Source organism: Miniopterus schreibersii, assembly GCF_964146895.1.
Source record: "Miniopterus schreibersii genome assembly, chromosome: 19".
Lineage (NCBI taxonomy): Eukaryota > Metazoa > Chordata > Mammalia > Chiroptera > Miniopteridae > Miniopterus > Miniopterus schreibersii.
The window spans coordinates 35,902,565-35,926,447 of NC_138119.1; the positions used below are offsets into that span (position 1 = coordinate 35,902,565).

General features: G+C 49.0%; 2 protein-coding genes across 3 annotated transcripts in view; both read left to right on the forward strand.

The window, feature by feature from the left end:
• Positions 1-16,054, forward strand: part of SELP (selectin P) — a 34,841-nt gene extending 18,787 nt beyond the window's left edge. Inside the window, exons 9-16 of one of the 2 annotated variants that reach the window (XM_081121066.1) lie at positions 1,421-1,606; positions 5,098-5,283; positions 6,158-6,370; positions 10,431-10,616; positions 11,381-11,500; positions 13,767-13,797; positions 14,998-15,053; positions 15,676-16,054. In XM_081121066.1, the coding sequence (XP_080977192.1) occupies positions 1,421-1,606; positions 5,098-5,283; positions 6,158-6,370; positions 10,431-10,616; positions 11,381-11,500; positions 13,767-13,797; positions 14,998-15,052 (977 nt within the window). In that variant the 3' untranslated portion in view covers position 15,053; positions 15,676-16,054. The remainder of the gene's footprint in view (positions 1-1,420; positions 1,607-5,097; positions 5,284-6,157; positions 6,371-10,430; positions 10,617-11,380; positions 11,501-13,766; positions 13,798-14,997; positions 15,054-15,675) is intronic. The other variant, XM_081121067.1, reaches the window with a different exon arrangement.
• A 2,479-nt stretch (positions 16,055-18,533) lies between these two features.
• Positions 18,534-23,883, forward strand: part of F5 (coagulation factor V) — a 56,804-nt gene continuing 51,454 nt past the window's right edge. The window contains exons 1-2 of the mRNA XM_081120282.1: positions 18,534-18,817; positions 21,506-21,597. Coding sequence (XP_080976408.1) covers positions 18,663-18,817; positions 21,506-21,597 — 247 coding nt within the window. The 5' untranslated portion in view covers positions 18,534-18,662. The remainder of the gene's footprint in view (positions 18,818-21,505; positions 21,598-23,883) is intronic.

Below are 23,883 nucleotides of genomic sequence, written 5' to 3' on the forward strand. Positions count from 1 at the left end.
TCCTCCCACCCCTGTATCCCCCACCCCAGCTGTCAGAAGGCGCCGCCCCAGAAGAGCTGGAAATGGGCTCTAAGGCACCAAGACCCTCCCTTTTTGTCCTTACAGATTAGAGGCTACTTGGCTTTTCTCCTGTCCTTTCCCCCACCACACACAAGCACCCTGAATACAGTCTTTTCAAGTGGCAGAAAATAACTAGGTCTTTGGCCAAGTTGATCAGATTGGGGGGATGTAGCTGAAGAGGGGAAGAGACGAAGGGAAGAGGCAGGTACAGAAAATGTTGAAACTGTAAGCCTCTCAAGGCGGCGGCAGAAGGGTGGTCCTGGGTGCAGTCCTAGGTGCAGCCCCACTGCCGCCCGCCGGAGCAGCGCGGCCACAGTGAAGGCGAGACGCCCTAACCCACGCGTGGCTTAGCCTTGTCTGTTTCCGTCAGCACCTTTAATCTGGACTTTATCAGCTCACTCATTGGCAGAGGGGCAACCTCACCAGCTACTAACATGTACATACAGCGATTGCACTTCTGACCTTTGTTTCCATCATTCTCCACATTTTTAAGGTAAAGATATTGAGGCTCAGAGGGCTTAAGTGACTTGCCGAAGCTCACAGAGCATGATCTCCAATCCAAGAGAATCCCCTAGCACCTCAAACTCTACATGTATAAACTGGCAAAAAAACCACACCCATGAAATTGAATTTACCTTTATTTTTGCAAGTGAACAAGTAGAGGCTGGCAGGAAGAGCGTTTGCAGGTGGTAGTTTGAGCTAAGTGCCCACTTTGTGTCCATGAGTTTTAAATTTAGTTTTCGTGTGTGATTTAATTGACTTACTATTTTATATCCCTAAGGATCCCTGCAAGGCAAGGGTTATTACTTTCCCCATCCCGTAGATGAAGCAGCGGAGGCTCAGAAGGTTTATTTCCCAGAGACGCACTGCTAGTGAGTCAGAGCCGAGACTTGGGCCCAGCATCTTTCGGCCCCTTGGTTGGGGAAAGGAAGTTGAGAGGGAGGAAAGCGCTTCACCCACTTACCATTTCCAATCGCTGTCATTGTTTTCGGGTAAGGTCAGTAGGCTGGTTTCTGAAGAAAATCCTCAGGAAGCAGCCACCTCCGCTCCTGTCCTGGGGACTGAGATGAGCTGCTCCGCTATCTCCAAACAAAGCGCAGCTCCCTGCTCAATGCCCAGAGCCCTCCGAGGGCAAACCTGTCAGGGTGTCAACCAACCGTGAGCGCTGCTGTTACATGACCTCTGGCTGGGGATAAGCACCGTGAAATTCAAACAACCATGTCTAACCAAATGCTGCCCTTGCTTATTAAGGACACACACACGCACACACACGCACGCACACACACGCATGCACACGCACCGACTTCAGGTTGCTGAGTTCTAAACAACCCCTTCTCCCTTCCTCTCCATGCCGCGGTAGCCGTCACCTGCACACCCCTGCTAAGCCCTCAGAATGGAACGATGGCCTGTGCCAAGCCTCTGGGAGACTCCAGTTATAAGTCTACATGCCAGTTCACCTGCGATGAGGGCTTCTCTTTGTCTGGACCAGAAAGATTGGACTGCGCTCCATCTGGACACTGGACAGGCTCCCCACCAACTTGTGAAGGTAGGACCACCAATCGGTGTTTTGTTATGGCTTCTCAGGTAACACTATGGAATGTGATCTGTGTAAAACTGTCTTAAGCTAAAGGAAACACACTTTCCACAAAGCATGATGACCTAGACCGAAAGCAGCTCCCCTCTTTTTCTCCCCCCCCGCCCCATGATAATAACTTCAGTTGAACATTTAGCAGTTTTATAAAGTATTCTCGCCCGGCTGGGCGTGGCTCAGCGGTTGAGCTTCAGCCTAAGATCCAGGCGATCGGGGTTCGATTCCTGGCCAGGGCACATGCCCTGGTTGCGGGCTCAATCAATGACTCTCTCATCATTGACGTTTCTGTCTCTCTCCTTCCCCTTTCCTCTCTCTGAGATCAATAAAGAGATATTAAAAAAAAAAGTTATAAAGTATTCTCATGTCGTTATGGCATTCAATGTCACCACAATTTCGTGTTCCTTCCTTACAAAGTCTTTCTACTACACCCTTCATTCACTTTCCGGTGTTCACCCTTCCTGAGCACAGCCAAGCCCCGGACGTGAGCTGAGGTTGGGGTGGATGGTGTTCACCCCAGCCTCTCGAGGACCTCACAGCCTGACGACTGTGTCCTTTCTTTCTCCCCCGACTTCTATGTGGATATAAATTCCGCAAGGGCAGGGACTGTACCTTCTTCATCCCTGTGCCCCCTGCAGCAACCAGACAGAGTAAAAGGGGGTGTGTGACAAATATCTGTTGAACCGAAGCTTATCATTTACTGGTAAAATTTATTCAAGCACAAATCCTACTGATCGTGAATTAGTGGACTAGTCAAAGGTGGGGGCTGGCTCTTACCAGTCTTTGATTTCCCCCAAACATCTGGCTGATACAGTACCTAGCATATAGTATACTCTAAAATAGACTTAGTGAATTAATTAATTCATAGGTCACGTTTACTTTCAAAAGGCACGATTGTGCTAATCGACTGTTGAGTGTACTCAGTGACAATGAGACCAGCAGTCATATTTATTGCTTTGTAGTAAGTACCAGCTGTTTCATATGCATTATCACATTCAACCCACTCAACGATCTTTACATGGTTATTTTTATTCCCATCTTAAAGATGAAGAAACTGAGGCTTTGAGAGAATAAATAGGAGGCAGCGGGCACGTAGCTCGGAAGTAGGGCGCCAGGATCCAAAGCCGGTCGAGTGGGCGACTGCGCCGGCGCTTTCAGGGCTGCGCTGCGCTGCCACCTGGTGGCAGGGCTCCTTCCCCGCAGACGCCGGGGAGTGACCCCTCCCACGCCCAGGCTGGGGCGACGGCGCTCAGCTGCACCTCAGAAGCCGCAGCGCCTGGTGTCAGATGAGAGAATACGCTGAAAGGAATTTACCATTAGCATTATGTGAAAAACAGCTAAAATATCATTTATTCTTTCCTGTGGAATGAGCACTAGATTAATATCCGAAGACCTGTCCCATTCTCCCTTGCCGTCACGTGCCATGTTAGAAAGTGGTGTCACACCCTGAGGCGGCAGCTTTCTCGATTCGGAAAGGAGAGGAGCAGACACGATTTCCTTGGCGGACTCTTCCCTGGCCAAGAATTCTGCAGGTTACAGGACATAAAATGCTACCATGTGCTGTCAAAAAGATCCACTACGAGTGCCAGAGGACTAGGGCAGTAATGGGGGACAGCATTAGGCCATCGCTCATTCACTTGTTTCTCACTCGTTTATTCCATCAGCATTGATCTTGAGCTCTGTCTTCCCACATTCTGTTTTCAGGCCAAACAATAAAAAACCCGTGAGAATTCTCTCACTGAAGTTTTAAATCATTTATGCAACTAATATGGTTGTTTACTCTGTAATCTCTGAAGCCTGCCTGCCCCACCCACTCCTTCCTAGCCCCGTTTCTCCACAAGAAGAGGTGTTTGCCTGCCCCCCTGCAGGCCCAGCCCTGCCCGTGTCTAGAATCAACCCCGGCCGCGGACAGCAGCTTCGGCCAGCCGGGGGACTCAGATTTGTCATCTGTGTCTGAGCCTGACCTTGAGCTCTGGTTTTTATACCTGTGTTTCCATCTCATTCTCCAAATTCATTCTGTAGATTTTAGCAAGTAGTTCCTCTTCTCTTCCCATCTGCCCGAGTCCATGATTGTTAACCCTCAGCGCTGACCCAGGGCCCTGATTTCCGCAGTGACGCAGCATCCTAGGCTATGTCGGGGGGGCAGGGCCACCAGGTAAGCAGGGTAGCAACAGGTGGAGTAAGCAGTGTCCCTCTCAGTTTTGGGGTGGTGCCACCAATACTCCCTCTTTAGTTAGAACACCGGTCCCTGGGCCTCTGGGACTTGGGCTCTGCCTGCATTTCCCAGACTCCTCCCTGCCTTTGCCCTCCAGGCCCTGAAGTCCTTTCCCGAGCACGTCATCTTTTCGTTTGAATGTACGTGCTCACATGTCATGGGTCCTTTCTTCCCTCTTCTACTAGATGGAGATCTCCTAACACCCAAGGACCACAAGTCCTCGTGGGCCGCACAATTCTCATGGCAGGATTTCAAATAGGGCTCAACAACCATTTGCCAAGTTGGCAATACATGACATTTTAATTTACTAACCATTTACCTCAAGAACTACTTTTATAAACTACTGCAGCTGCTCTTCTCATGATGCTTTTCTCCCCATTTAATTCTCTCACAGAAGATTATTATTTAGCAACAAATATTGGGCTATTGGCAAACTGAGCAACTATTCTTTCTTTAAACCCAAGGCTATTCTGAAAGAAATGCCTTGATAGGCTAAGACTCATTTTGCTTAGCTTTTTTGCTTAAAAAAACACAAACACCTCTTGAAATGCTGCACTGAGAGGAGAAGGCGGCTGGGATTTTACTCAGTGGAAATAGAAAGGGATTCGGGGCGGTGTGAGCTGAGAACCAGCGGCAACAAGCCTGAGCTCAGCTCAGGGAATTCCCGGGACTGATCCGGCTCGGCCAGGAGATCCTGAGCTCTCCTGGGCCACGAAGCTGGGACATAAAGAAACAACCTGGGGATCGCAGTGGAGGGGCCGTTTAGGACCGAAGAGGCTCCCGCAGCCCTGGATGCGCTGAACTGGGGAAGGTGGCGGGATATCGGAGAGGGAGCAGCCTCGGCAGCAGGGGGCAGGAGGGAAGCCGGGCCCACAGCCGCGCACAGGGCAGTGGGAGCCGAGGGGGCTCTGAGGTCTCCGGAGAAGGTGCACAAGAAGAGGGGGGGGCTGTGACCCCGGAGTGTGACTGCTTCCATCCCAGGCTTCTTCATTTTTGTGACTTCTGTCCACACCCCTCTCTGTAAGCCCACCAACCCCCCTCCTCCTGCCCCCTGTGGGAGGTGGCCTGTCATGTTGGGTGTGGAATGCCTGCTGCTTGGCAACACCTGACATAGCAGGTGCTCAATAAATACCTGTTGAATACATGAATGAATGAATGAATGAATGAGCGAACTAGTGCAAAACAAAGCTTCTGAGTAAACGTGAGGATTTTGAGTCTCGATTTGCTTCTCCAGCCATCAGGTGCCCAGCATTACCTGCCCCGGAGCGGGGCCTCCTGGACTGTTCGGACACTCGCGGAGAATTCGGTGTGGGCACCACCTGCCGTTTCTCCTGTCACAGAGGCTTTCAGCTGCAGGGGCCCCCCACTGTCCAGTGCACAGCCTCCGGAAGATGGACGGCACCTCCGCCAACCTGCGAAGGTAACAGTATACAGTCGCCAGGACAGCCCTTCTGGAAACATCTTCCACAACAGTAGCAAACACTTATATAGCTCTTACCGTGTAACAGCTACACACTATTATTATTATTACTATTATAGTGAAAGCCCTACTTCTTGCTATGAAATAGGATCTAGGAAACACAGACTGGATTTCTAAGTGTATAAGGAGTGACAGGACTTTTTAATATTTGCAGATAAAAGATATATTGATCCATAAGCAGAAACTGCCTTTCATAATTTTGGCCCCTTTCTCCAAGAGCTTTATTGGGTCAATGAGTGGGCCTCTGTTGCTTCATTACCAGAGAGAGCACAGGGGTGGAGTCGCTGATCGAATACTTCAAATCAAGGACCTGAAGTGCAGAGGTCATCTTTCTGCCTCATGTCATGTTAGCGACAAAGCCAGTGGCATCATTTCCACCTCACGTTTCCTGCTGACCTTTGGCCAGAGGACCACACCTCCTCCCAACAAAGCAGGGTGGGCAGGCAACTGGCCCATGCGCACTTGGCTTCCTACCAAATTTTCTATATCTGCGCACTAACTCTCCTGCTTTAAAATTTTTTATTATTGTTGATAGTATTACAGATGTCCCCCATTTCCCCCCTTTACTCCCTGCCCCCCAGTTTTTTTAATATCACTGTCATTGACCTCCCAGTTGCATCTTCTAGCGGAGAATTCTCTCTCCAAGGACACTTGTAAATACTTTTCTTCACCCGGTTTTCCATACCTGCAAATAACAGCTTCCGTAACTGCCTAAGGAGCCCTTCTAGAGCCTCCTTCTGCAAGGAGTGGGGGGCAGTTATTCCAGGAGAGGCCTAAGCCTGTGATGCTCTCTAAATTCAACACCTTCTCACAGCAGGTGCAGCACCAGCTCGTACTCCAGAGGTGCGGTGCCCAGCCCTCGTCACCCCGGGGCAGGGAACAATGTCTTGTAGACATCAGCTGGTGACCTTTGGATTGAACACCACTTGTCACTTTGGATGCAAAGCCGGATTCACGCTCAGGGGAGAGGGTGCTATCCGATGCGGACCATCCGGACAATGGACGGCAGCGGCTCCAGCCTGCAGAGGTAACGTGAGAAGGGCCGGCAGGTCTGCTGCTAGCTTCCTGCAGGCCCTCGGGCCAGCATGGCCCCTGCCCCTGAAATCCCATCCAGCCCTCTGGCACCTCAAGCGTCAGCTCCTCCTGAAGTCCACACCGGTCCCAGTGAGAAGTAGTGTGTGGCAAGTGCACCACTTCTCCCCCCCTTTGTCACAGCTAATGCCCTGGTACTCAGAGACCCAAAGGAAGGGACATTCGTGAATGTGCAAAATGTGTGAGAACAGTAAGCATGCTCAACATAAAACCAGCCACGTGAATGATGCGATACAATTTCAATTCTAAATTATAGTAATTATGTGGCATTGTAAACATCCCATATTCTCATGATTTGAACCTAAATAAAAAGGCAAACCACGTATGACGCCTCCTGAGGGCTATCGCCCCACACATAAAGCACTGTGTCTCTTTTTTGTTGCTGTTGAACTTGTTAAGGAGTTTTGTGTTTTTTTTTAAAATTTATCTTTATTGTTGAAAGAATTACAGATATCCCCTTTTCCCCCCGCATTGATCCCCTCCACCCCGCACCACCCCCCCACGCCTTCACCACACTATTGTCAGTGTCCACGGGTTATGCTATATGCATATAAGTTCTTTGATTAATCTCCTCCCACCCACTCCCCACCCCCGCCTTCCCACTGAGATCCCTCAGTCTGCTCCATGCTTCTGTGTGTCTCTGGATCTATTTTGTTCCTCAGTCTATTTTGTTTATTAGATTCCACATGAGTGAGATCATGTAAAACTCAATCAGGAAGAATCAGAAAACCTGAATAGGTTAATAACAACCGATTAAATAGAAACAGAAATAAAAAATCTCCCAGCAAACAAAAGCCCTGGTCCGGAAGGCCTCACAGGGGAGCTTTCTAATTCTTTAAGTTGTAGGGTTAGATAGTTTACTAAAAACTTTTCTTGCTTTTTGAGGTAGGCCTGCAGTGCTATGAACTTCCCTCTCAGGACTGCTTTCGCTGTGTCCCATAGCTTTTGGGTTGTTGTGTGTTCATTTTAATTTGTTTCCAGGAAGTTTTTGATTTCTTTCTTGATATTATTGATAACCCATTTATTGTTTAATAATGCTATTTACATATGTTCGAATGTTCATACTGCAGTTGATTTCTAATTTCATGCCATTGTGATCTGAGATGCTTGATATGATGCCAGTCTTCTTGAACTTGTACAGACTGGTTTGGTGTCCTAACATGTGGTCTATCTTTGAGAATGACCCATGTGCACTTGAGAGAAATGTATATTTTGCAGCTTTGGGGTGAAGTGTTCTGTAAATATCAATTAAACCCATCTGATCTAGTGTGCCATTTAGAGTCACTGTTTCTGTGTTGACTTTTTGTCTGGAACATCTATCCAGTAAGTCAGTGGGTTGTTAAAGTCCACAACTATGACTGTATTGCTGTTGATCTCTCCCTTAAAGTCCTTAAGGTTATTATTGATAGGTCCTTATTTATTGCCATTTTAATTCTTTATGCCTATGTTTCTCTCTCTATTTCTTCTAATTATTACAGGAGTCCCCTTAACATTTGTTGCAATGCTTCTATTTCTACTTCTAATAACAGCAGTCCCTTTAACATTTCCTGCAATGCTCGTTTGGTGGTAATAAACTCCTTTAGCATTTTTTTTGGTCTGGGAAGCTCTTTATTTCACCATCTATTTTGAATGATAGTCTTGCTGGATAGAGTCGTCTTGGTTTCAGATCCTTGTTTTGCATTACCTTGAATTCTCCATGCCATTCTCTCTGGTCTGTGTAGTTTCTGATGAGAGGTCATCTGACAGCCTTATGGGAGCTCCTTTGTGGGTAGCAGATTGCTTTTCTCTTGCTGCCTTTAATATTCTCTCTTTGTCTTGAACTTTTGGCACTTTAGTTATGAGGTGTCTGGGTGTGGGCCTCTTTGGATTATTCTTGCTTGGGATTCTCTGTGCCTCCTGAACTTGTGTGCCTTTTTCCTTGACCAGGTTAGGGAATTTTTCTGCCATTATTTCTTCAAACAGGTTCTCTAAATCTTACTTACTTTTGACCTCCTCTGGCACTCCAATGATGTGAATATTGTTACATTTCATGTTGTCCCACAGCTCCTTTAGACTATCCTCCTGTTTTTTAATTGTTTTTTCTTTTTAGATCTCTGATTGAATGATTTTTTTCTACCTTGTCTTCTAATTCACTGATCTGATCCTCAGCTTCCTCTAATCTGCTGTTTTTCCTTCCAATGTATTCTTTATTTCTGCTATGTCATTCTTCATTTCTGACTGGTCATTTTTCATAGTTTCCATATCTTTTTGCATGCCGTTGCGCATCCTTACAATGAGTATTCTGAACTCTATATCTGATAGATTGCTTGTCTCCATTTCATTTAACTCTTTTTCTGGAGACATCTCTTGGTCTTTCATTTGGGGCTTGTTTTTTGTCTCCCCATGTTGGCTGCCTATTTTGGTTTGTTTCTATGTATTAGGTAGGCCTGCTGGGACTCAGTATTTTTGGAAAGTTTCTGGTGCAGGCCAATGTCAGATGCTATTCGTGACTGGCCTTGAGTACCCTGTTTGGAGCTATCAACAACCCATGACTTGAGGCCCCCTCTGTTTGGGGCTGGGTGCATTTGGACAGGACCAAGATGCACACCAAAGAATGCTTTTCCAGGGCCTGGGTTCAGAAGCAGATCAGGCAAAGACTCAAAGCACTCTGAAGTCTGCCTCTGCCTGCAGGCTGATTAATCTGATTCTTTTAATGAGCCTCAAGCTGTAGAAACTCCTTGAGGTAGAGAGAGAGGTTTTCCAACAGGGTGGAGCAATTACTCCCCCTCAGGCAAAAGCTGTTTGGAAGGTAAATGTCTGCCTGTGACAGATGTCCTCTGCAGTATGGGGGAATGACTCAGCACGGGAATCCAGAGGGGTGCCCTCTGAGCTCCATCTCCAGAGCCCACAACCTTAGATTTTCCTCACACAGCTCCAGTCCACTCTTTCCTCTCCCTGCTGGAGCTCAAGGTGAGTCGCTGCACACGATACTGTGTGTTGACTCTTTTTAAGAGGGTGCCTGCATTTCCAGCCATCTCTCCCTGGCAAACAGAAACCTGACTACTTTTCACAGCCAGATGTTATGTGGGCACCTTTCTTAGTTCTGGTGTTCTTGGCTGGGAAGCCAAGCTTGGGGTTTAGACCCCAGAGTCCTCAGTGGGAACTCCCCACAGCTGAGATCTCCCTCTAGACCTCCGGTTGCTGCCTGTGGGAGCCCAGCCAGCCCTCTAGTGCCTCCATACTTCCTACCAGTCTCTATGTGGTCTCCACTTTTCCTCCTTGGTTATAAGGGTGCTCTCCAGGTCATCTTCAGTTGCAGTTGATTATTCAGGATGTTTTTTTAAATATTTTAGTTGTAATTCCAGTTTGGTCCCAGGAGAGTGTCAGTGTAGCTTCTGCTCAGTTGGCCACCATCTTTAATCCTCGCGCTGTGTCTCTTTGATCTTTGTGCTCCCCACAGAGCACAGCGCAGTGCTTTGACCATGTCACTAACTCTCAGTGATTATGTGAATTAAATTTAATTCCTTGAGCTTTAGCTTCCTATCCACAAATTAGGGTGAATGACTTGAAGTTGCTAGAAAAGTAGTTTAAAGAGGGTTGTGGTCTCTACTTCTTTGCTGAACACTTATGAAATATTTTCATAATATTCAACATCTAATAACACATACTGACATGCCTGCTAATTGTCAACTGTAGTAATAATGACATTTAGACCAATAGCATTTTTGAGAAGCAACATTTTATAAATGGTATTTTTGTAGGCAAGATTGCTCCATCCAGTAGCAGGTATTTCCTGGATGCTGCTCTGTGCCCGTCTTAGCTCCTTGGCTGGCATTCTCCAGCGGACATCTCAGGATGCATGATGTTGGAGGAGCTAGTGTGAATGTTGCGAGTGGCTCACCTCCTCTCAGACCTTTGACATTCTAGCTCATCTACTGGCAATGGTAGTCAGGTTACAAATGAAACCATAGTCTCATTCTACACGTTTGTTTTTCCCACGTTCCTCTTTTCTGCAGCTGTCCAATGCTCCACGCTGTACACGGTTGAACCAGTGCTGATGAACTGCTCCAACCCTTGGGGAAATTTCAGCTATGGATCAACCTGCACCTTCCAGTGTCCAGAGGGTCAATCGCTTAATGGCTCCACGACAACAGCATGCCAGCCCAGTGGCCAGTGGTCAGCGGCCATGCCAACCTGCCAAGGTATATTCTTCATAGTTTAGGAAGCCACACTAATACAGAAAATAATAAAATCCTTGTTTCCCCCGTATTTCTGACAGTGTCTCACTTTTCATCACCGGGCTTCCCCTGCATTTAACAAACATTTCACAGTGAATCAAGCCCCACCTTCTTGCCTTCTACGTGCAGAGGGAATTGGAGCCTGTGACTCTGTAGACAGTCACCTCCTTCAGACTTATGAAACAAGTCCTCTCATTTCTTTATAACCTGGGGGGTGATACATCTTGACGTTTCAGAATGTTTGAAACTAGAGGTGGTTTTATGCAGATCCCTAATCTGTCTCAGAAGAAGTTTGTCTATCACATACCTTTAAGTCTAAAGCTGCCACGGATGTTCTTTAATTAAGCTCTTTCTGTCTGTGAGGTTTATTTCATCCCTCCATCCGTCTTTCTGTTTCTTTTTTCTCTCTACAGCTTGTCATGACTACTTTTTGGTCTATAACTATATTTTTAGTGCAACAAAAATTACCGACGGCTTATTTTATCTTCCCAGGCTTCCATTTCTTGGGTCTCCCATATGATCCTTTAATCCCTTTTAGTATGTCCTATCCTGACTCCTTTGGAAACTGCATTTGATATTAAGCCTTAGGGATAAATGAGGTCTCGTGACTTGCCAGGACCTCTGGTGATCCCACTTGATCTCAGCTCCTAGGACTCTGAGCCCCCCTCTGGGAGCGTGGTCCTCTGCACGGTGCACCTCTAAGTCTTCGTGTATGTGTTGCTCCGCAGCAGGGCCGCTGACAGTCCAGGAAGCCCTGACGTACTTCGGTGGAGCAGTGGCTTCCACAACTGGCTTGGTGATGGGTGGGACACTCCTGGCTCTGCTGAGAAGGCGCTTCAGACAGAAAGGTAAGTGGGAAAGAGTTTTCTCTTTCTGTTCTTCTTTCCTGTGATTTGGGGTGGGGCGGGGAAACCACAACTTCAGCAGCTCAAGTTTGAAATCATTTGCATTAGAAGAAAACAGGGCCAGGAGACGTGATCTTGAGAACTGACTACCCGTCAGAATCACCTTTATAAAAATAAAGATCTTTATAAAAACACAGATCTTCATATAGGGAGAGCTGGAAATGGGCTTGGAAATCTGAATTTTTCAGCGCCCACCCCCTTTGGCATTTGGGGACCTCTGCTCCAAGGAAACTCAGTTACCACCAAAACTAATTAAAATCATGCCTTGCTTCCCCCCGTCATCCCCTCCACCATTCTTTCATGCCTCAGTCATTTATTGACCTACTGTGTTAGGCAGTGGGACCTAACAGAATGATGGTCCCTGATATGCAGGAATGTGTAATTCGGTAGGTGAGATACACAAGTGACACCCATGCTAACACTGAAGGGCAGGATTGTGTGAGGACACATACGGCCTGAGTGTGACAGGAACGCAAGACAGGTGTCCCAACCAGCCTGATAGCTCAGAAAGGCTCTTGGAGGAGGGATCTTGCCAAGGGGAAGGGAAGCAGAAGCGGAGTGCCAGCGGAGGGAGAGCTGGGGGAGAGCCCTGAAAGGCTGGAGCCCGGGCAGGCGCTCTGCTCAGCAGTTCAGTGCGTCGGAGTCAAAAAGGCTCACGGAGCAAGCGAGAAATGAAGCCGCAGGTACGAAGAGCTGCCGCCCTGCTCATGCCTTGGCACGAAAAGCTACGGGAGACGTATGTGCTCGTGGAAACATGTGGAGCTAAAGCCGGTGTAAGCAGGGAAGGGGCCAGAACGGGTGGAGACCCTACGTGGGAAACCGTGCTTATGGGACTCCTCGTGGGAAGCGCTCTGGCCTGGAATGAAAGAAGGGACCCATCTCCTCAGGGTCAGCACACCCTCCCTCTGTCCACCTCAGATGCCGAGCCTGTCCCTACGTTCAGAAACCTCTGGGTCAGCTAATGGGGCTCTTCATGGTTCCTCATGGAAGGTGACAGGGGCATCAGAGGGCCGGGAATGCGCAAGTCCAGGCACCTGGAAGTGGCTCCGTCTAAAGCACCTGCTGGAGGTCTCAAGGAGCGAAGGGGTCCCGACCCCTACTCTCACCCGCTCAGGGGCAGAGCCGCCTGTTCCCTGCCCTGCGCTCCCTCCAGTCGCAAAGCCACCAGGGCACCGAGGCTGGTTTCCTAAGGTCCCTCCCGGGCTCTCCCGTGAGTGGTGACTAGGACAGCAGACCAAGAGCAACACTGTTTAAAACCCAAAGACCTGCACCCAACCTCTGCGCAGCGACTGCTCCCGCTTCACCCACCCAGCGGCCCGGACGCCATCCCCGTGCCGCGTGGGAGCCACACTCTTCCTGCGTTCCCCCCGCGCGCTTGTTTAGCTCGGAGACATTTCTAGGGAACCTTCTGAATCACGGGGAGGGACCAGCAGCCGCTCCTCCTCCAGTATCTTTAACAATAAACACATTTACTGGTGAGGATGGGGACTTTCCCTCGGCGTGTCCCGATTCAAGTTTGAACTTCCTAGGATTCTGTGGTCAAATGACAGGACAATGCGGCCGCCTCTGTCCCTCTCCTGCAAATGCAAAGTGCGCATCCCTTATCACATTCAGGGCTCGGTGATGCCCTGCCATAAAGATATTTGTTCTTCATTGGACCTGATATTTTAAAACTTTTTAGCCATGAGATGCTTCGATTGACAGGACTGCTGCGGTGCTTTAAGTTCCCACTATCATGGTTCATGGTTTAGATGGAGACAGGAGGCCCCGATCACATGTCACCAGGGAGGGAAGCTGTGGCCGTGGAGTTGGGATGGGTTTCTTTATGTAATTAACTTGCCTGAGGGATGGTGGAGGGAGTGTGACACAGGATGGACGACAGGGGGCCTCAAGCGCTGGAGGCTGAGTGATCTCAACGCCAACCCAAGCTGCCAGGAGGCTGAAGGCAGGCACCAGACACGGGAGGAGGGTTGTTACTGAGAGGGAAGAGGGGAAAGGTGGGAGGACTCTGGAGTTACGCTGTCAAGTGTTTAATTTAGCTTAAAACAAGTAGGCCTTACCTCTCAGGGCCAGTACGCCCCTTCCAATGAGTCCACCTGAAAATCAGTCTGCCTACCAACTTTCCCCAATAATCCCACCACGATGCCCTTTCTCCTGCCCCTTGTTTTTTCTCTTAAACCAATCATTTGTGTCTTCTTGCTTATTTCAGATGATGGGAAAAACCCCTTGAACCCTCACAGGTAAGATGGAAATGTTTTATGATTGAGTTCATTTTTCTAGTCTTACTTTTTAATTCACCATAACAAGTCAGAATAATTATATATAACACCCCCTTCTTGCAACAAAACTAAATGCACAGATAATATATCTTAACTACATGTTTTTAAAAATCAATAAGTACCCTAATTATAGTAGAAATAAAAAATAGGAGGGAAAGTGAGTTGGTGAGTTGTTGCAGAAATGAAACGCTAAAGCTGGGGCACTGCACTGGCAATGCTCCTTCAGGTAGGATCACTGCGAAGGCCGCAGCCGCAGAGGGCAACCGACAGGGAGACTGCAAGAGTGACTCAGAAGGCTCCGAGCGTTGCCAACCTGATTGTTAAAATGATGAACGATTGGCAAAAAGTTTGGAAAACCTGTTAAAATCTCCCCTCAGTTCACACTGCAGTTGCGTTTTAGAAGATGCTAACAAACAAACAAAAAGCCACCTCGCCCGGCGGGGTGTGGCTCAGCGGTTGAGCGTTGACCTAGGATCCAGGTGATCAGGGTTCGATTCCCGGTCAGGGCACATGCCCAGGTGCGGGCTTGATCGGTGGCTCTCTCATCATTGATGTTTCTGTCTCTCCCTCTCCTTTCCTCTCTCTGAAATCAATAAAGATATATTTTTTTAAAAAAGCCATCTTAATATTTAGATGTAAAGCAGTGAAGTTCCAGGCTCAGAGATTTTTTCACCCCTATGAATATCGAGTAGATATTCTAAAGTTGTATGGAGTGTAGGACAATTCTTTTGCGTCCGGTGTGTATTAAGACATCCAGCATCCCTGTCCCTGCCCATAAACGTCCGCAGAACTCTTGATCGTGATGAAAATTTAACACCGCCCATGGAGGGCAATACCACTGCACTTTGAACGCTATTGCCCGATGGTGCAGCCCCCAGGCTGGGGATTTTGTACCGATTTCCTCTCACCAAGGAGAATCTGCAGCCCCGTGGGGGGCAGAGCAGGTATTCAGCACCCCAGGCCTCAGTGACGACTTCACCTGGGTGCAGAAGGCAGTGATAATTCCGGAGCTGTTAGGGGGATCTAGAGAATCCTGCTGGCCTTTCTTCTTTCCCTTTTAAAGCAGAACTCCAGGGTGGGTAGCAACCCGCGGTCTGAGAAACTATGTGGTCAACGACTAGGCACCATGTGACAGGGCATCTTTGTGTTTCTGTTCCTTAGCCACCTGGGGACATACGGAGTTTTTACAAACGCTGCGTTTGACCCAAGTTCTTAAGGTAAGTTACCAATGAAGATATTTTTAAAGGAAATAGAACAGCAGGGGGAAGGGGAAGATTTTAAAGCTCGACTTTTCTTTATATAACATGAGTTAAATTTTAAGTATGTAGTAAATTTTTAAGCCACGGAGGAAACTGCATTGGCACAGGGGACAGGAGTGGCTGAGGACTGACAGCAGAGAGTGAGTTCACACAGGACTTCCATCTCCTCCAGGGCGGAAAGGCTCTGGTGAGACCTCACTCATTTCAGGATGGGCGGCATCCCCGGCAGTGACCCACAGGTCGTATCAACACTGCGGCTTGATAACCAGAGTCTTGACCACTGGGAAAATTTTACAGACTTCTACTGGGCCAGTGCCCTGTGCGGCCTGCAGGGGAAAGGGGAACAGCCGATGCGCTCTCCCAGACGGCTCAGTGCGCGGCTGAGTCTCCTAAGAAAAGCAGCCTCGATGGCAGGAAATCTGAACTCCAGAGAGGTTATATTGAGCCTCAGATACGAGTGCTTTCGGGGGAACAGAAATGAGAGCTGTTCAGACATGAGGGGAACAGATATGAGAGCTTTCTTTCTTGTATTTCTTAAAAGGCAATGTAGTTATTTTAATTTCTTTTGGTTCATTTTCAGAGACCTCCCTCAACCTCAGAGGATGCTGTTGTTGACCGTCAGGCTTCCTGCTAGACTTGACTTAAACTGGAGTGAACTTGCTGCAGTTTTCTGTAAATACTTGTGAATAAAGGACATGGCATTTCCTCTAGATTAGCTCTGGACCAGAGCAGAAGGACCGGACCGCAAGCCCAGAGCCTCCGCCCGGCCCTTCCTGCTCCCCACTTCCTTCTCCAGCCCGAGCCTCCGCAGTGGGCCTGAATGTCCCTGCCGGTCCCGCCGTGGTCTGTGGGCTATGCCCTGCCTGTCACTTGAAATACTAATTAGCCAAATACTGGAGCTTCTGAGTCACCTGAAGACCAGACTATGGAGAAATAAAAAATGCCTATTTTTGGACTGGAGGAAGGCTCCTGTACTTTTTGGAAGGCAGGCAGTGTCTCTGCCTGGAGGTAGTTTCTGTAAGACCTCTGGGGTCTCCAGGGCGGCTGCCTATGAAGCCACTTAGGCCCCTGCTGCAGAGGCTTCCAGGGCGGCCTTGGGTGGCACCACAGGCTCGAGAATCAAGACAGGAAGGCACATGTCCCTGCAACGGTCCCTCCACTGGTCACTCTCCCCCACAGACCAATATTTAAACGTGTCAATGAAAGGATTCCCCCCAAATGCCACGTTCTGTTATCTGATGTTTTGTTCAGTAAGGTCTACGTCCATCACTGTTTACACCAGTGTCATGCACAGTTACCACTGTCCCCTTTACGGCTCGACCCTGCGACCAGTCAGCAGGTATATAACACACCGCCTTCCCACAAGGAGAAAATCAGAGAAGCCCAGAGCCTTCATCAGCCGAATGTTCCTCGGGGAAGAACAGCTGTGTTACATGTTCTTTCAACCACAGGTTTGGTAAATGGGCTGTTGAAAGTTGCACAGCAGTTACCTGGCACTAATCAAACGGAGAGGCCAGCACACAGCTGCCTGGCCCTGTGAAGGCGAGGCAGTGAGCATGTCACCAGCCTGAATGACACAGACAAACATGCCAAGAAAAATGGTGAAACAGTCTAACTGAAGGTCTTCCAAAATTTTGCAAGAATTTTGGTAGGAACCTTGGGTTTGAGGGACACGGTGCTATTAAAAGATTTCTCTGACGTGCTGGCAATAGCCTCCCGGACTGCCAGTCTCGAGGCCAGGTCCCACAGGACAGTGGTCAGCAGCCCTCTCTCCCGAGGCAGGATCTACACTTGGTAAGAGATCCCCAGGGAATCTGGGCGGTTTACCAGCCGATATTAGGGATACAGGGGGCGTCCTGCTCCTGAATAGCTTATGACCTAGTTGGGGAGAGAGCAGACACCCACCCAAAGCACTAGAGGCTAATCCACGTGGTGTATTGTTTGAATAGTGTTGCAGGAGTTCACAAATGGAAAAGTCCACGTGGGCCCAGGATCAAGGAGACAGTAGAACTCTGACTGGACTTTGAAAAGCAGAGGAAATGGGTGGCCTCCGTTGGTGGAGTAGATAACAGCAGCCAAAGGGCGGAGGCAGTAGTGGGGTGTGTGGTGGGGGTGAAGGCTTGAGGAGCCCGACATCGTGACTGAATCTGCTGAGACAAATCCTAAGACGGGCTTGTGAGGCACGTAGATCCGGGGAACTTGGACAAGTCATCATGATGCTTCGGACAACATGGTCTCTGATTATCAATAGCAAAATATGATCTCAAGGCAGCGTGAAACAGACAGCTGGTCCGAGAAACACAGGGGGTCTGGAGGCAGGGAAAATAGAGCCCCGGGAAGGAGCAAGTGCTCAGCGCTCCCCAAGGGCGAAATCACACTCTCCACCGTGTTCTTCTAGCCTCCCAGCAACCCTGTCGGGGAAACGTTTCTCACCGTCCCTGCTGGGCACGTGTCAAAACCAAGCTCCGAAGCAGCTAGTGAGTGGGACTGAGCCTGGTCCACTGATTCTCTCGGCCACACTCTTGAAGCCCCCCCTCCCGCCGCCTTCGCTGGCCACAGGCCCTGACCAAGCCTGTGCTGTGCGTGGGCAGAAGCCGGGCAAGGGGTCCAGGCCGGCAGGCCCAGTCCTGCCTGTGCTCATCCCCTCGCTTCTGCACCTGAAGACATCCCTGTGCCAGTACAGTGTGTGTGCCCTGTCCCTTGGATCAGGATCAGGATCAGGATCAGGATCAGGATCAGGGTCAGGGTCAGGGTCAGGATCAGGATCAAGGTCAGGATCAGGATCAGGATCAGGGTCAGGATCAGGATCAGGATCAGGGTCAGGGTCAGGGTCAGGGTCAGGGTCAGGGTCAGGATCAGGATCAGGATCAGGATCAGGGTCAGGATCAGGATCAGGATCAGGATCAGGATCAGGGTCAGGGTCAGGGTCAGGATCAGGATCAGGGTCAGGATCAGGATCAGGATCAGGGTCAGGGCCAGGGTCAGGGCAAGGGTCAGGATCAGGATCAGGATCAGGGTCAGGGTCAGGGTCAGGATCAGGATCAGGGTCAGGGCCAGGGTCAGGATCAGGATCAGGGTCAGGGTCAGGAGAGTGCTGTGGTTAAAGGTTTGGGGTCCCGTTGCACTGGGAATGGCAGGCATCTGGGGAGTGTTTGTGGTGGGTGGTGAGGGGCTGCTGCTCCGTGACCATGACCGAGCCGCTGGAAGGGCAGGACTGCCGTTTTGCCCGTGGCTTATGAATCCCTGGTCACTGCCCCACCTGCTGGAGCCTCTGAGTTCTGCCCTTCCTCGCCTGTAATCAAAAAGTCACTGATCTGTTTCTAATCCGCCTCCCTGTTATCTCTGTCGCGGGGCAGTGACCTGGCCGACGCTCTTCCAGGAAAGGCCCTGGGAGGCGGGACAGCCGGAGGCTGCAGCCGCTGCCCCCGAGCCGGGGAGTTGCCGGGCGGACACTGCCACCCACAGCCTCCCGGAGCTCACTGCAGGGGACAGCAGGCGGCGGGGCACGAGCCGGCTGAGGCGCCCTGCCCAGGACGGGCGGCCGAGGGCAGGCGCAGGAACGGAGCCATGTCCCCACACTGGCCTCGCCTCTGGGTGCTGGTGGTCCTGGGCTCGGGCTGGGCGGGCCCCGGGCGCCCGGCGGCCGCGGCGCGGCTGAGGCAGTTCTACGTGGCCGCCCAGGGCATCGGCTGGAGCTACGGCGCCGAGCGCGCGGAGCACAGGTGAGCAGGGCGCGACCCTGGGGCCTGGGGGCGGTCCATTCCTTCAGCGGCCTTCCCTTTGCTAATTCTGCCTCCAGCTCTGAGGGTACAGGGGATACTGTTTGATGGGCTAGAGCGGCTTCCGCGGCTTTGCTGATGACACAGTTCTGTTAGTGTGATTGATTGTGGTTTAATATATTGATTGGTTCAAAAGCACCGGGCACCACCCCCTCGATACCCTGCAAGCTCCTGTTCTAGAGTTTTAGCAGCCGAGTATTTTTATGCAACTTCCAGCTACATAGTATTTATTGCATTCTCTACAAAGCTTCCTCTTCCGAAACTAAAGACATACGGACCCCGGTCCTTCACTAGACACAGGTTATTCAGTAACAACCACCAATTTTGTTATTTCCTTACAAATGGCTTTCAAAACACCATCAGGCCATAAACCTGCAACATTTTTGTTCATTCGCCTTTTCTTACAGCATGTGGCCCTTCATTTTCCTCCCTCGCTCCATGGACGCGCCCTGCCCTGGTGATCTTGGTGAGGTCGCAATGAAAAGGCAGATATGCAGCTAAGAGGAGGTTTAAATAATAAAGCTCTATCTCTGAGTCACAAACTGCTTTTCCTAATTGCAAGGCTAGAAGTAAGACTTCCCAGAAATGAGACAAATTATAGGATCTACTCAATGTTTCCAGTTGGTTATATTTTTACTTGTTTTAGTGGGAAACCTCTTAGTGTGACTCAATTTTTTAAACTTATCACTTTGAATGATTGCAAAAGATGTGTTCCCCTTTTACAATTACAAAGCGATCTACCAAGAGATATTGTAATATTTTCAGTCTTTTAGTGTATAACCTTAACCCTTTTCAAGTTTCCCTTGCAAGGTTTATTTTGGAGGGCATTACATACTCTCTTAGTCTTGTAATAAGAAATCCCTCTTTTTAAAATAAATCATCCTAACTATTTCATTTCAATGTGATAATCAAGGTCCCACTAGCACGGGGAGGGAGCTGCGTCAACTAGAACCCCAAGGGAAAGAACCGTCGGGCACCAATCTTTCCTGCTTAGGGGCAAACGCTAACTTGACTGCTGGCTTTCCCGTGGCCCCTGTGCTTGGGCTTGAAAGTTTGGTCTTTCCTCCAGAGTTAATGCTGAAAACTGGAGGCAGAACCACACAGGTCAAAAGTCTGGTCACGTGGTGAGTCCACAGGGAGCCACGGTGGGTCCTCCTGTCCTCTCGCTCGGTGGCTGTTTCCAGGATTCTAGGAAGAGTCACTCTTCTGGTATCAATTATTGAATCAAATGATAAACTAGACCAGCTCTCAATATTTTTGAAGCTTAAATCATGTCATTTCTCTCTAGTATTTTCATGTGAAAAATCTAACCTGTATATCTGGCTGTTTAAGTTAAGGACTTGTTCTAAGTCGTCCTATACCCAGGGCTAAATGAGACTGCAAGGAAATCCACATAGCCAGTTCCACCCTTTGCCAAAGTCTGTTTTAGCACAAAGCAAAGATCTTTCCCTTTAGTTCATCTAATATTAGCAGAACAATGCCTTTTAGAGGTGAAATATATCTGTTTTCTTGTTCCAGGTCTGAAGTGAATGTTTTTAAAAATTTCCTTAAGAAAACTTGTTCAGTTATTACATGTACGTAGTAACAGATATTTCAAAAATGTATATATATTTTTCCTTCAGGGTTATAGTATTATATATGCATCATGCATATTACTTGAATTCATATCATCTGTAACTTTCTGTTCAGTTTTACTAACAATAAACCAAATAAATAAAAGCGGAATCCCACATTAGGGATACAATCGACGTATAGAATCCTTGGGATCTAAGAACTCGAAGAGGTCATTTAGTTCATTTTCAACTTCCATGTTCTCACCTCTGCTTCCCCCACCCCCTAAGCTCCAATACTCCTGGAATCATCTACTTTTTATCTGAATGCTTCCCGAGACTGAGAACCTAAGAGAACCAACTCCTTTCCATAGCTCGGCATTCCAACGACACTCACTCATCCTGTCCACAAACATTAACCCAGTTCTTAGGTCTCAGTTCTTAGACTTCTTTACCATGAATACAATGGGTTCACCTTTTTTGAATCTTGGCTCTCCCACTTATCAACTGTTTCTCCAGGGCCAAGTCACTTACACTTCCCGAGAGTTTGTTTTTCATTTGTTTGTTTGTTCCCGATATGAACCCCAGGGCTTTTCCTCCATGACTATATCCAGCTTCTCGCCAGACGCAGGCCCGCCAGTCAACAGCCCCTTCCAGGGCCCCGCAGCTTACCGCTGAACTGGACTGACAGCGAAAATAGCCCCCGGAGTTACTCATTAAAGATTCGATCAGATTTTTAATCTTTTAAAATCCAAACCTAAAGTTTGGGTTCACCTCGTGATCTTGGGTCCTTCTTTAGAAAAGTGATTCCGATTCTGAGTAACAGGGTTAGTTAGGGCAGATTTAATTTGTGACAGGATGGTGATCACAACAGAACAGTCTTGAAGAGATCAACAGTGACTGTGATCAGCCTCACTTGCTCGTATTTATAAAAACATGGGCTTTTGAAATATAATGAAAATTACTATTATTCCTAGTACAAGTCTGAGGACATGAGAGAGGCTTCTCTTTCTTTCTTTCTTTTGAAAGTGAATAGATGTCATACAGACCTTTCACATTAATTTTTGTATTGTATTTCCAGTTTGAATTCTTCTGCAACTACCTTTAAGAAAATTGTCTACAGAGAGTATGATGCGCATTTTCAGAAAGAAAAACCACGATCTAAAACTTCAGGTAAGCCCGAAACATATATTTTTAAATTTAAAGATAAAGCTCTTTGATATTTATCTATATCTAAGATATCCGTTTAGTGATATTTAATAGAAATGTGTATTTTTGTTGTTTTTAACCGGTGAAGGCTACATAATTTGTGGGGCCCAGTGCAAAATGAAAGGGAAATTCATATTATTGAGAACTTAAAAACAGTGACAGAGACATACTGAGCCAAGCAGGGGGCCCTGCGTGATTCCACAGGTCACAAGTCACTTGCCCATGAAGCCAGCTGTTTCTAACCTGGATCAAAACGCTTTAAAAGTCCTTTAAGTGTTTGAATGTTTACGCATTCGTCTCACAAGCTATTACTGAGCAAGGGCTGGGCTCTGGGCTGGGCGCTGTGGGTGCGCAGCGGACGGGACACACGGTCCCCTCTGACGGGTGCAGTGAGCCTGGCCGGGTGGTCTTCCCCGGACTCCAGGACCTGCGTGGCGCTGACCCCTTCCCCCCACCTGTCCGTCTCTCCTGTTTTATTAGTGTGCTATACACAATAGCGATCTTCTTTAAAGAAAAACCTTTTCTCCCCCCCCCCCCTTCTTTAATCAGGGAAAGCAGGCTGAGTGGGTTTGGGGATCGGAAACTCGGCACCATTTTCACAGACACGATAGAGGTGGGTAAGAGACAACCCCCCCAGGTGGGTCCCCTGGTCAGTGATCCACTCAGCCTTCCTCCCGACGGGGTGGGGACCCAGAATCGGTCCCAGATTCATTCTTCTGCCTCGTTTAGCCCATTATTTCCTGCCTCCTCTTCCTTTTATCTTCACTCTTCCCTTGACTGGAGCCTTCCCTTCAGCCAAAAATCATTACCGATAAAAGAAAACACAGCTATGTTCGGGTCCCCCCATTCAGAACAAACTCCCCTCGTCCCTGCTCGGCCTCCCCTTTCCCCGCCTTCCCTTCGCGAATGGTCGGCGTGGTCCCCACGGGCTCGTCTCCTCTCCCTGCCTCCCCCGCCCTGCCCCGTGGGGTCCCCTGACAGTCTCTCAGGAGGGCACCCACGGCTGCAAGGGCCCGGAGCCGGCGGTTTCTTCCCAGGTCTTTTCCAACTGGGCCCTTCGAGGGTATTTAATGCTCCCCCTTCTGGAAACTCTTTCCCTGCCTTCCCCAGGGCCGCCCCCCCCCCCCCGGGAGCAGGGTTCGAGGGGAGGGAGCGGAAGGCGAGGAGCCAGAGCAGGAGGGCCCAGGGGTGACTCCCCGAGCTCGGCTCCAGGTGCGGCAGAGGCAGTGGTTCTGGAAGGACATGAGAGCGTGAGGATGTTTTGGAGTTTTATAAAATAGAATTCAGTGACTGAAAACGCCTAAGAGCTCAAGGGAAGAATCCAATAGAAAAGGAGAGAATAAAGTCATCTGATGGAAGGAGCCAGACTCAGAAGAAATGGAAGTGACGGGCCGGGTGGAAGACACGCCTCCTTCACCGGGCGGGGGTTACTGGTAAAATTAAGTGTGGTCGTGGGCGGGAAGTCCAAGCCCTCCTGTCAGAGAGTCTGCGCATTTTCATAATTGCAGCGCCAACCTTAGCACACGCTTAAGAACTATTATATTAAATTAAATGGTTTGGGTAAATAGGCGGGTAAACGGAAAGTGAGGCAGGAACCATTGGTGAGGCCTGGGGAAAAGCCAAGGTAACCGAACCCGAGCGCCGGTCTGTGTGAGCCGCTGAGCCGCCGGCCACGGGGCACAGAAGGGACCAGAGCCAGGCTGCAGACTCTCTTTAAACAAGGAGGAGGCTCTGATAGTTTTTCAGGAGGACAGTACTGTGATCCGAATCCTCTGTAGCGATTTCCTGATCAGCCTCATTGATTAGAAGTAGACCTTGAGGGGTGGTTTGTTTTTAAGCCCCGTGCGCTGAAAATACCATCTTTCTGTCAATCCCTGTGTATCTCATAACGGGTTTGTTTTATGTGCTCTCCAAGGCACCTCAACATTCATTTCTCTGCAGCCGCTTCCTAAACTTGCAAGTTGCTAAGGACGAACCCCTGGAGGGCAGGGGGGACGTCTTACTGGTCTTCGGATCCTGGTGGTAGTTGATACAGGAGGCGAATCTGCTGTAAAGGAAAAGCGTCAGATGTTGAATGAGGAGATCTGGGGTTTTGGTTTTGTTTTGTTTTATATGTTTCTATTGATTTTTAGAGACAGAGGGAGGGAGAGACATAGAAAGACAGAAACATCAATGAGAGAGAAACTGCGTTGATCGGCTGCCTCCTGCACGCCCCCTACTGAGGATTAAGCCTGCAACTGGGGCACGTGC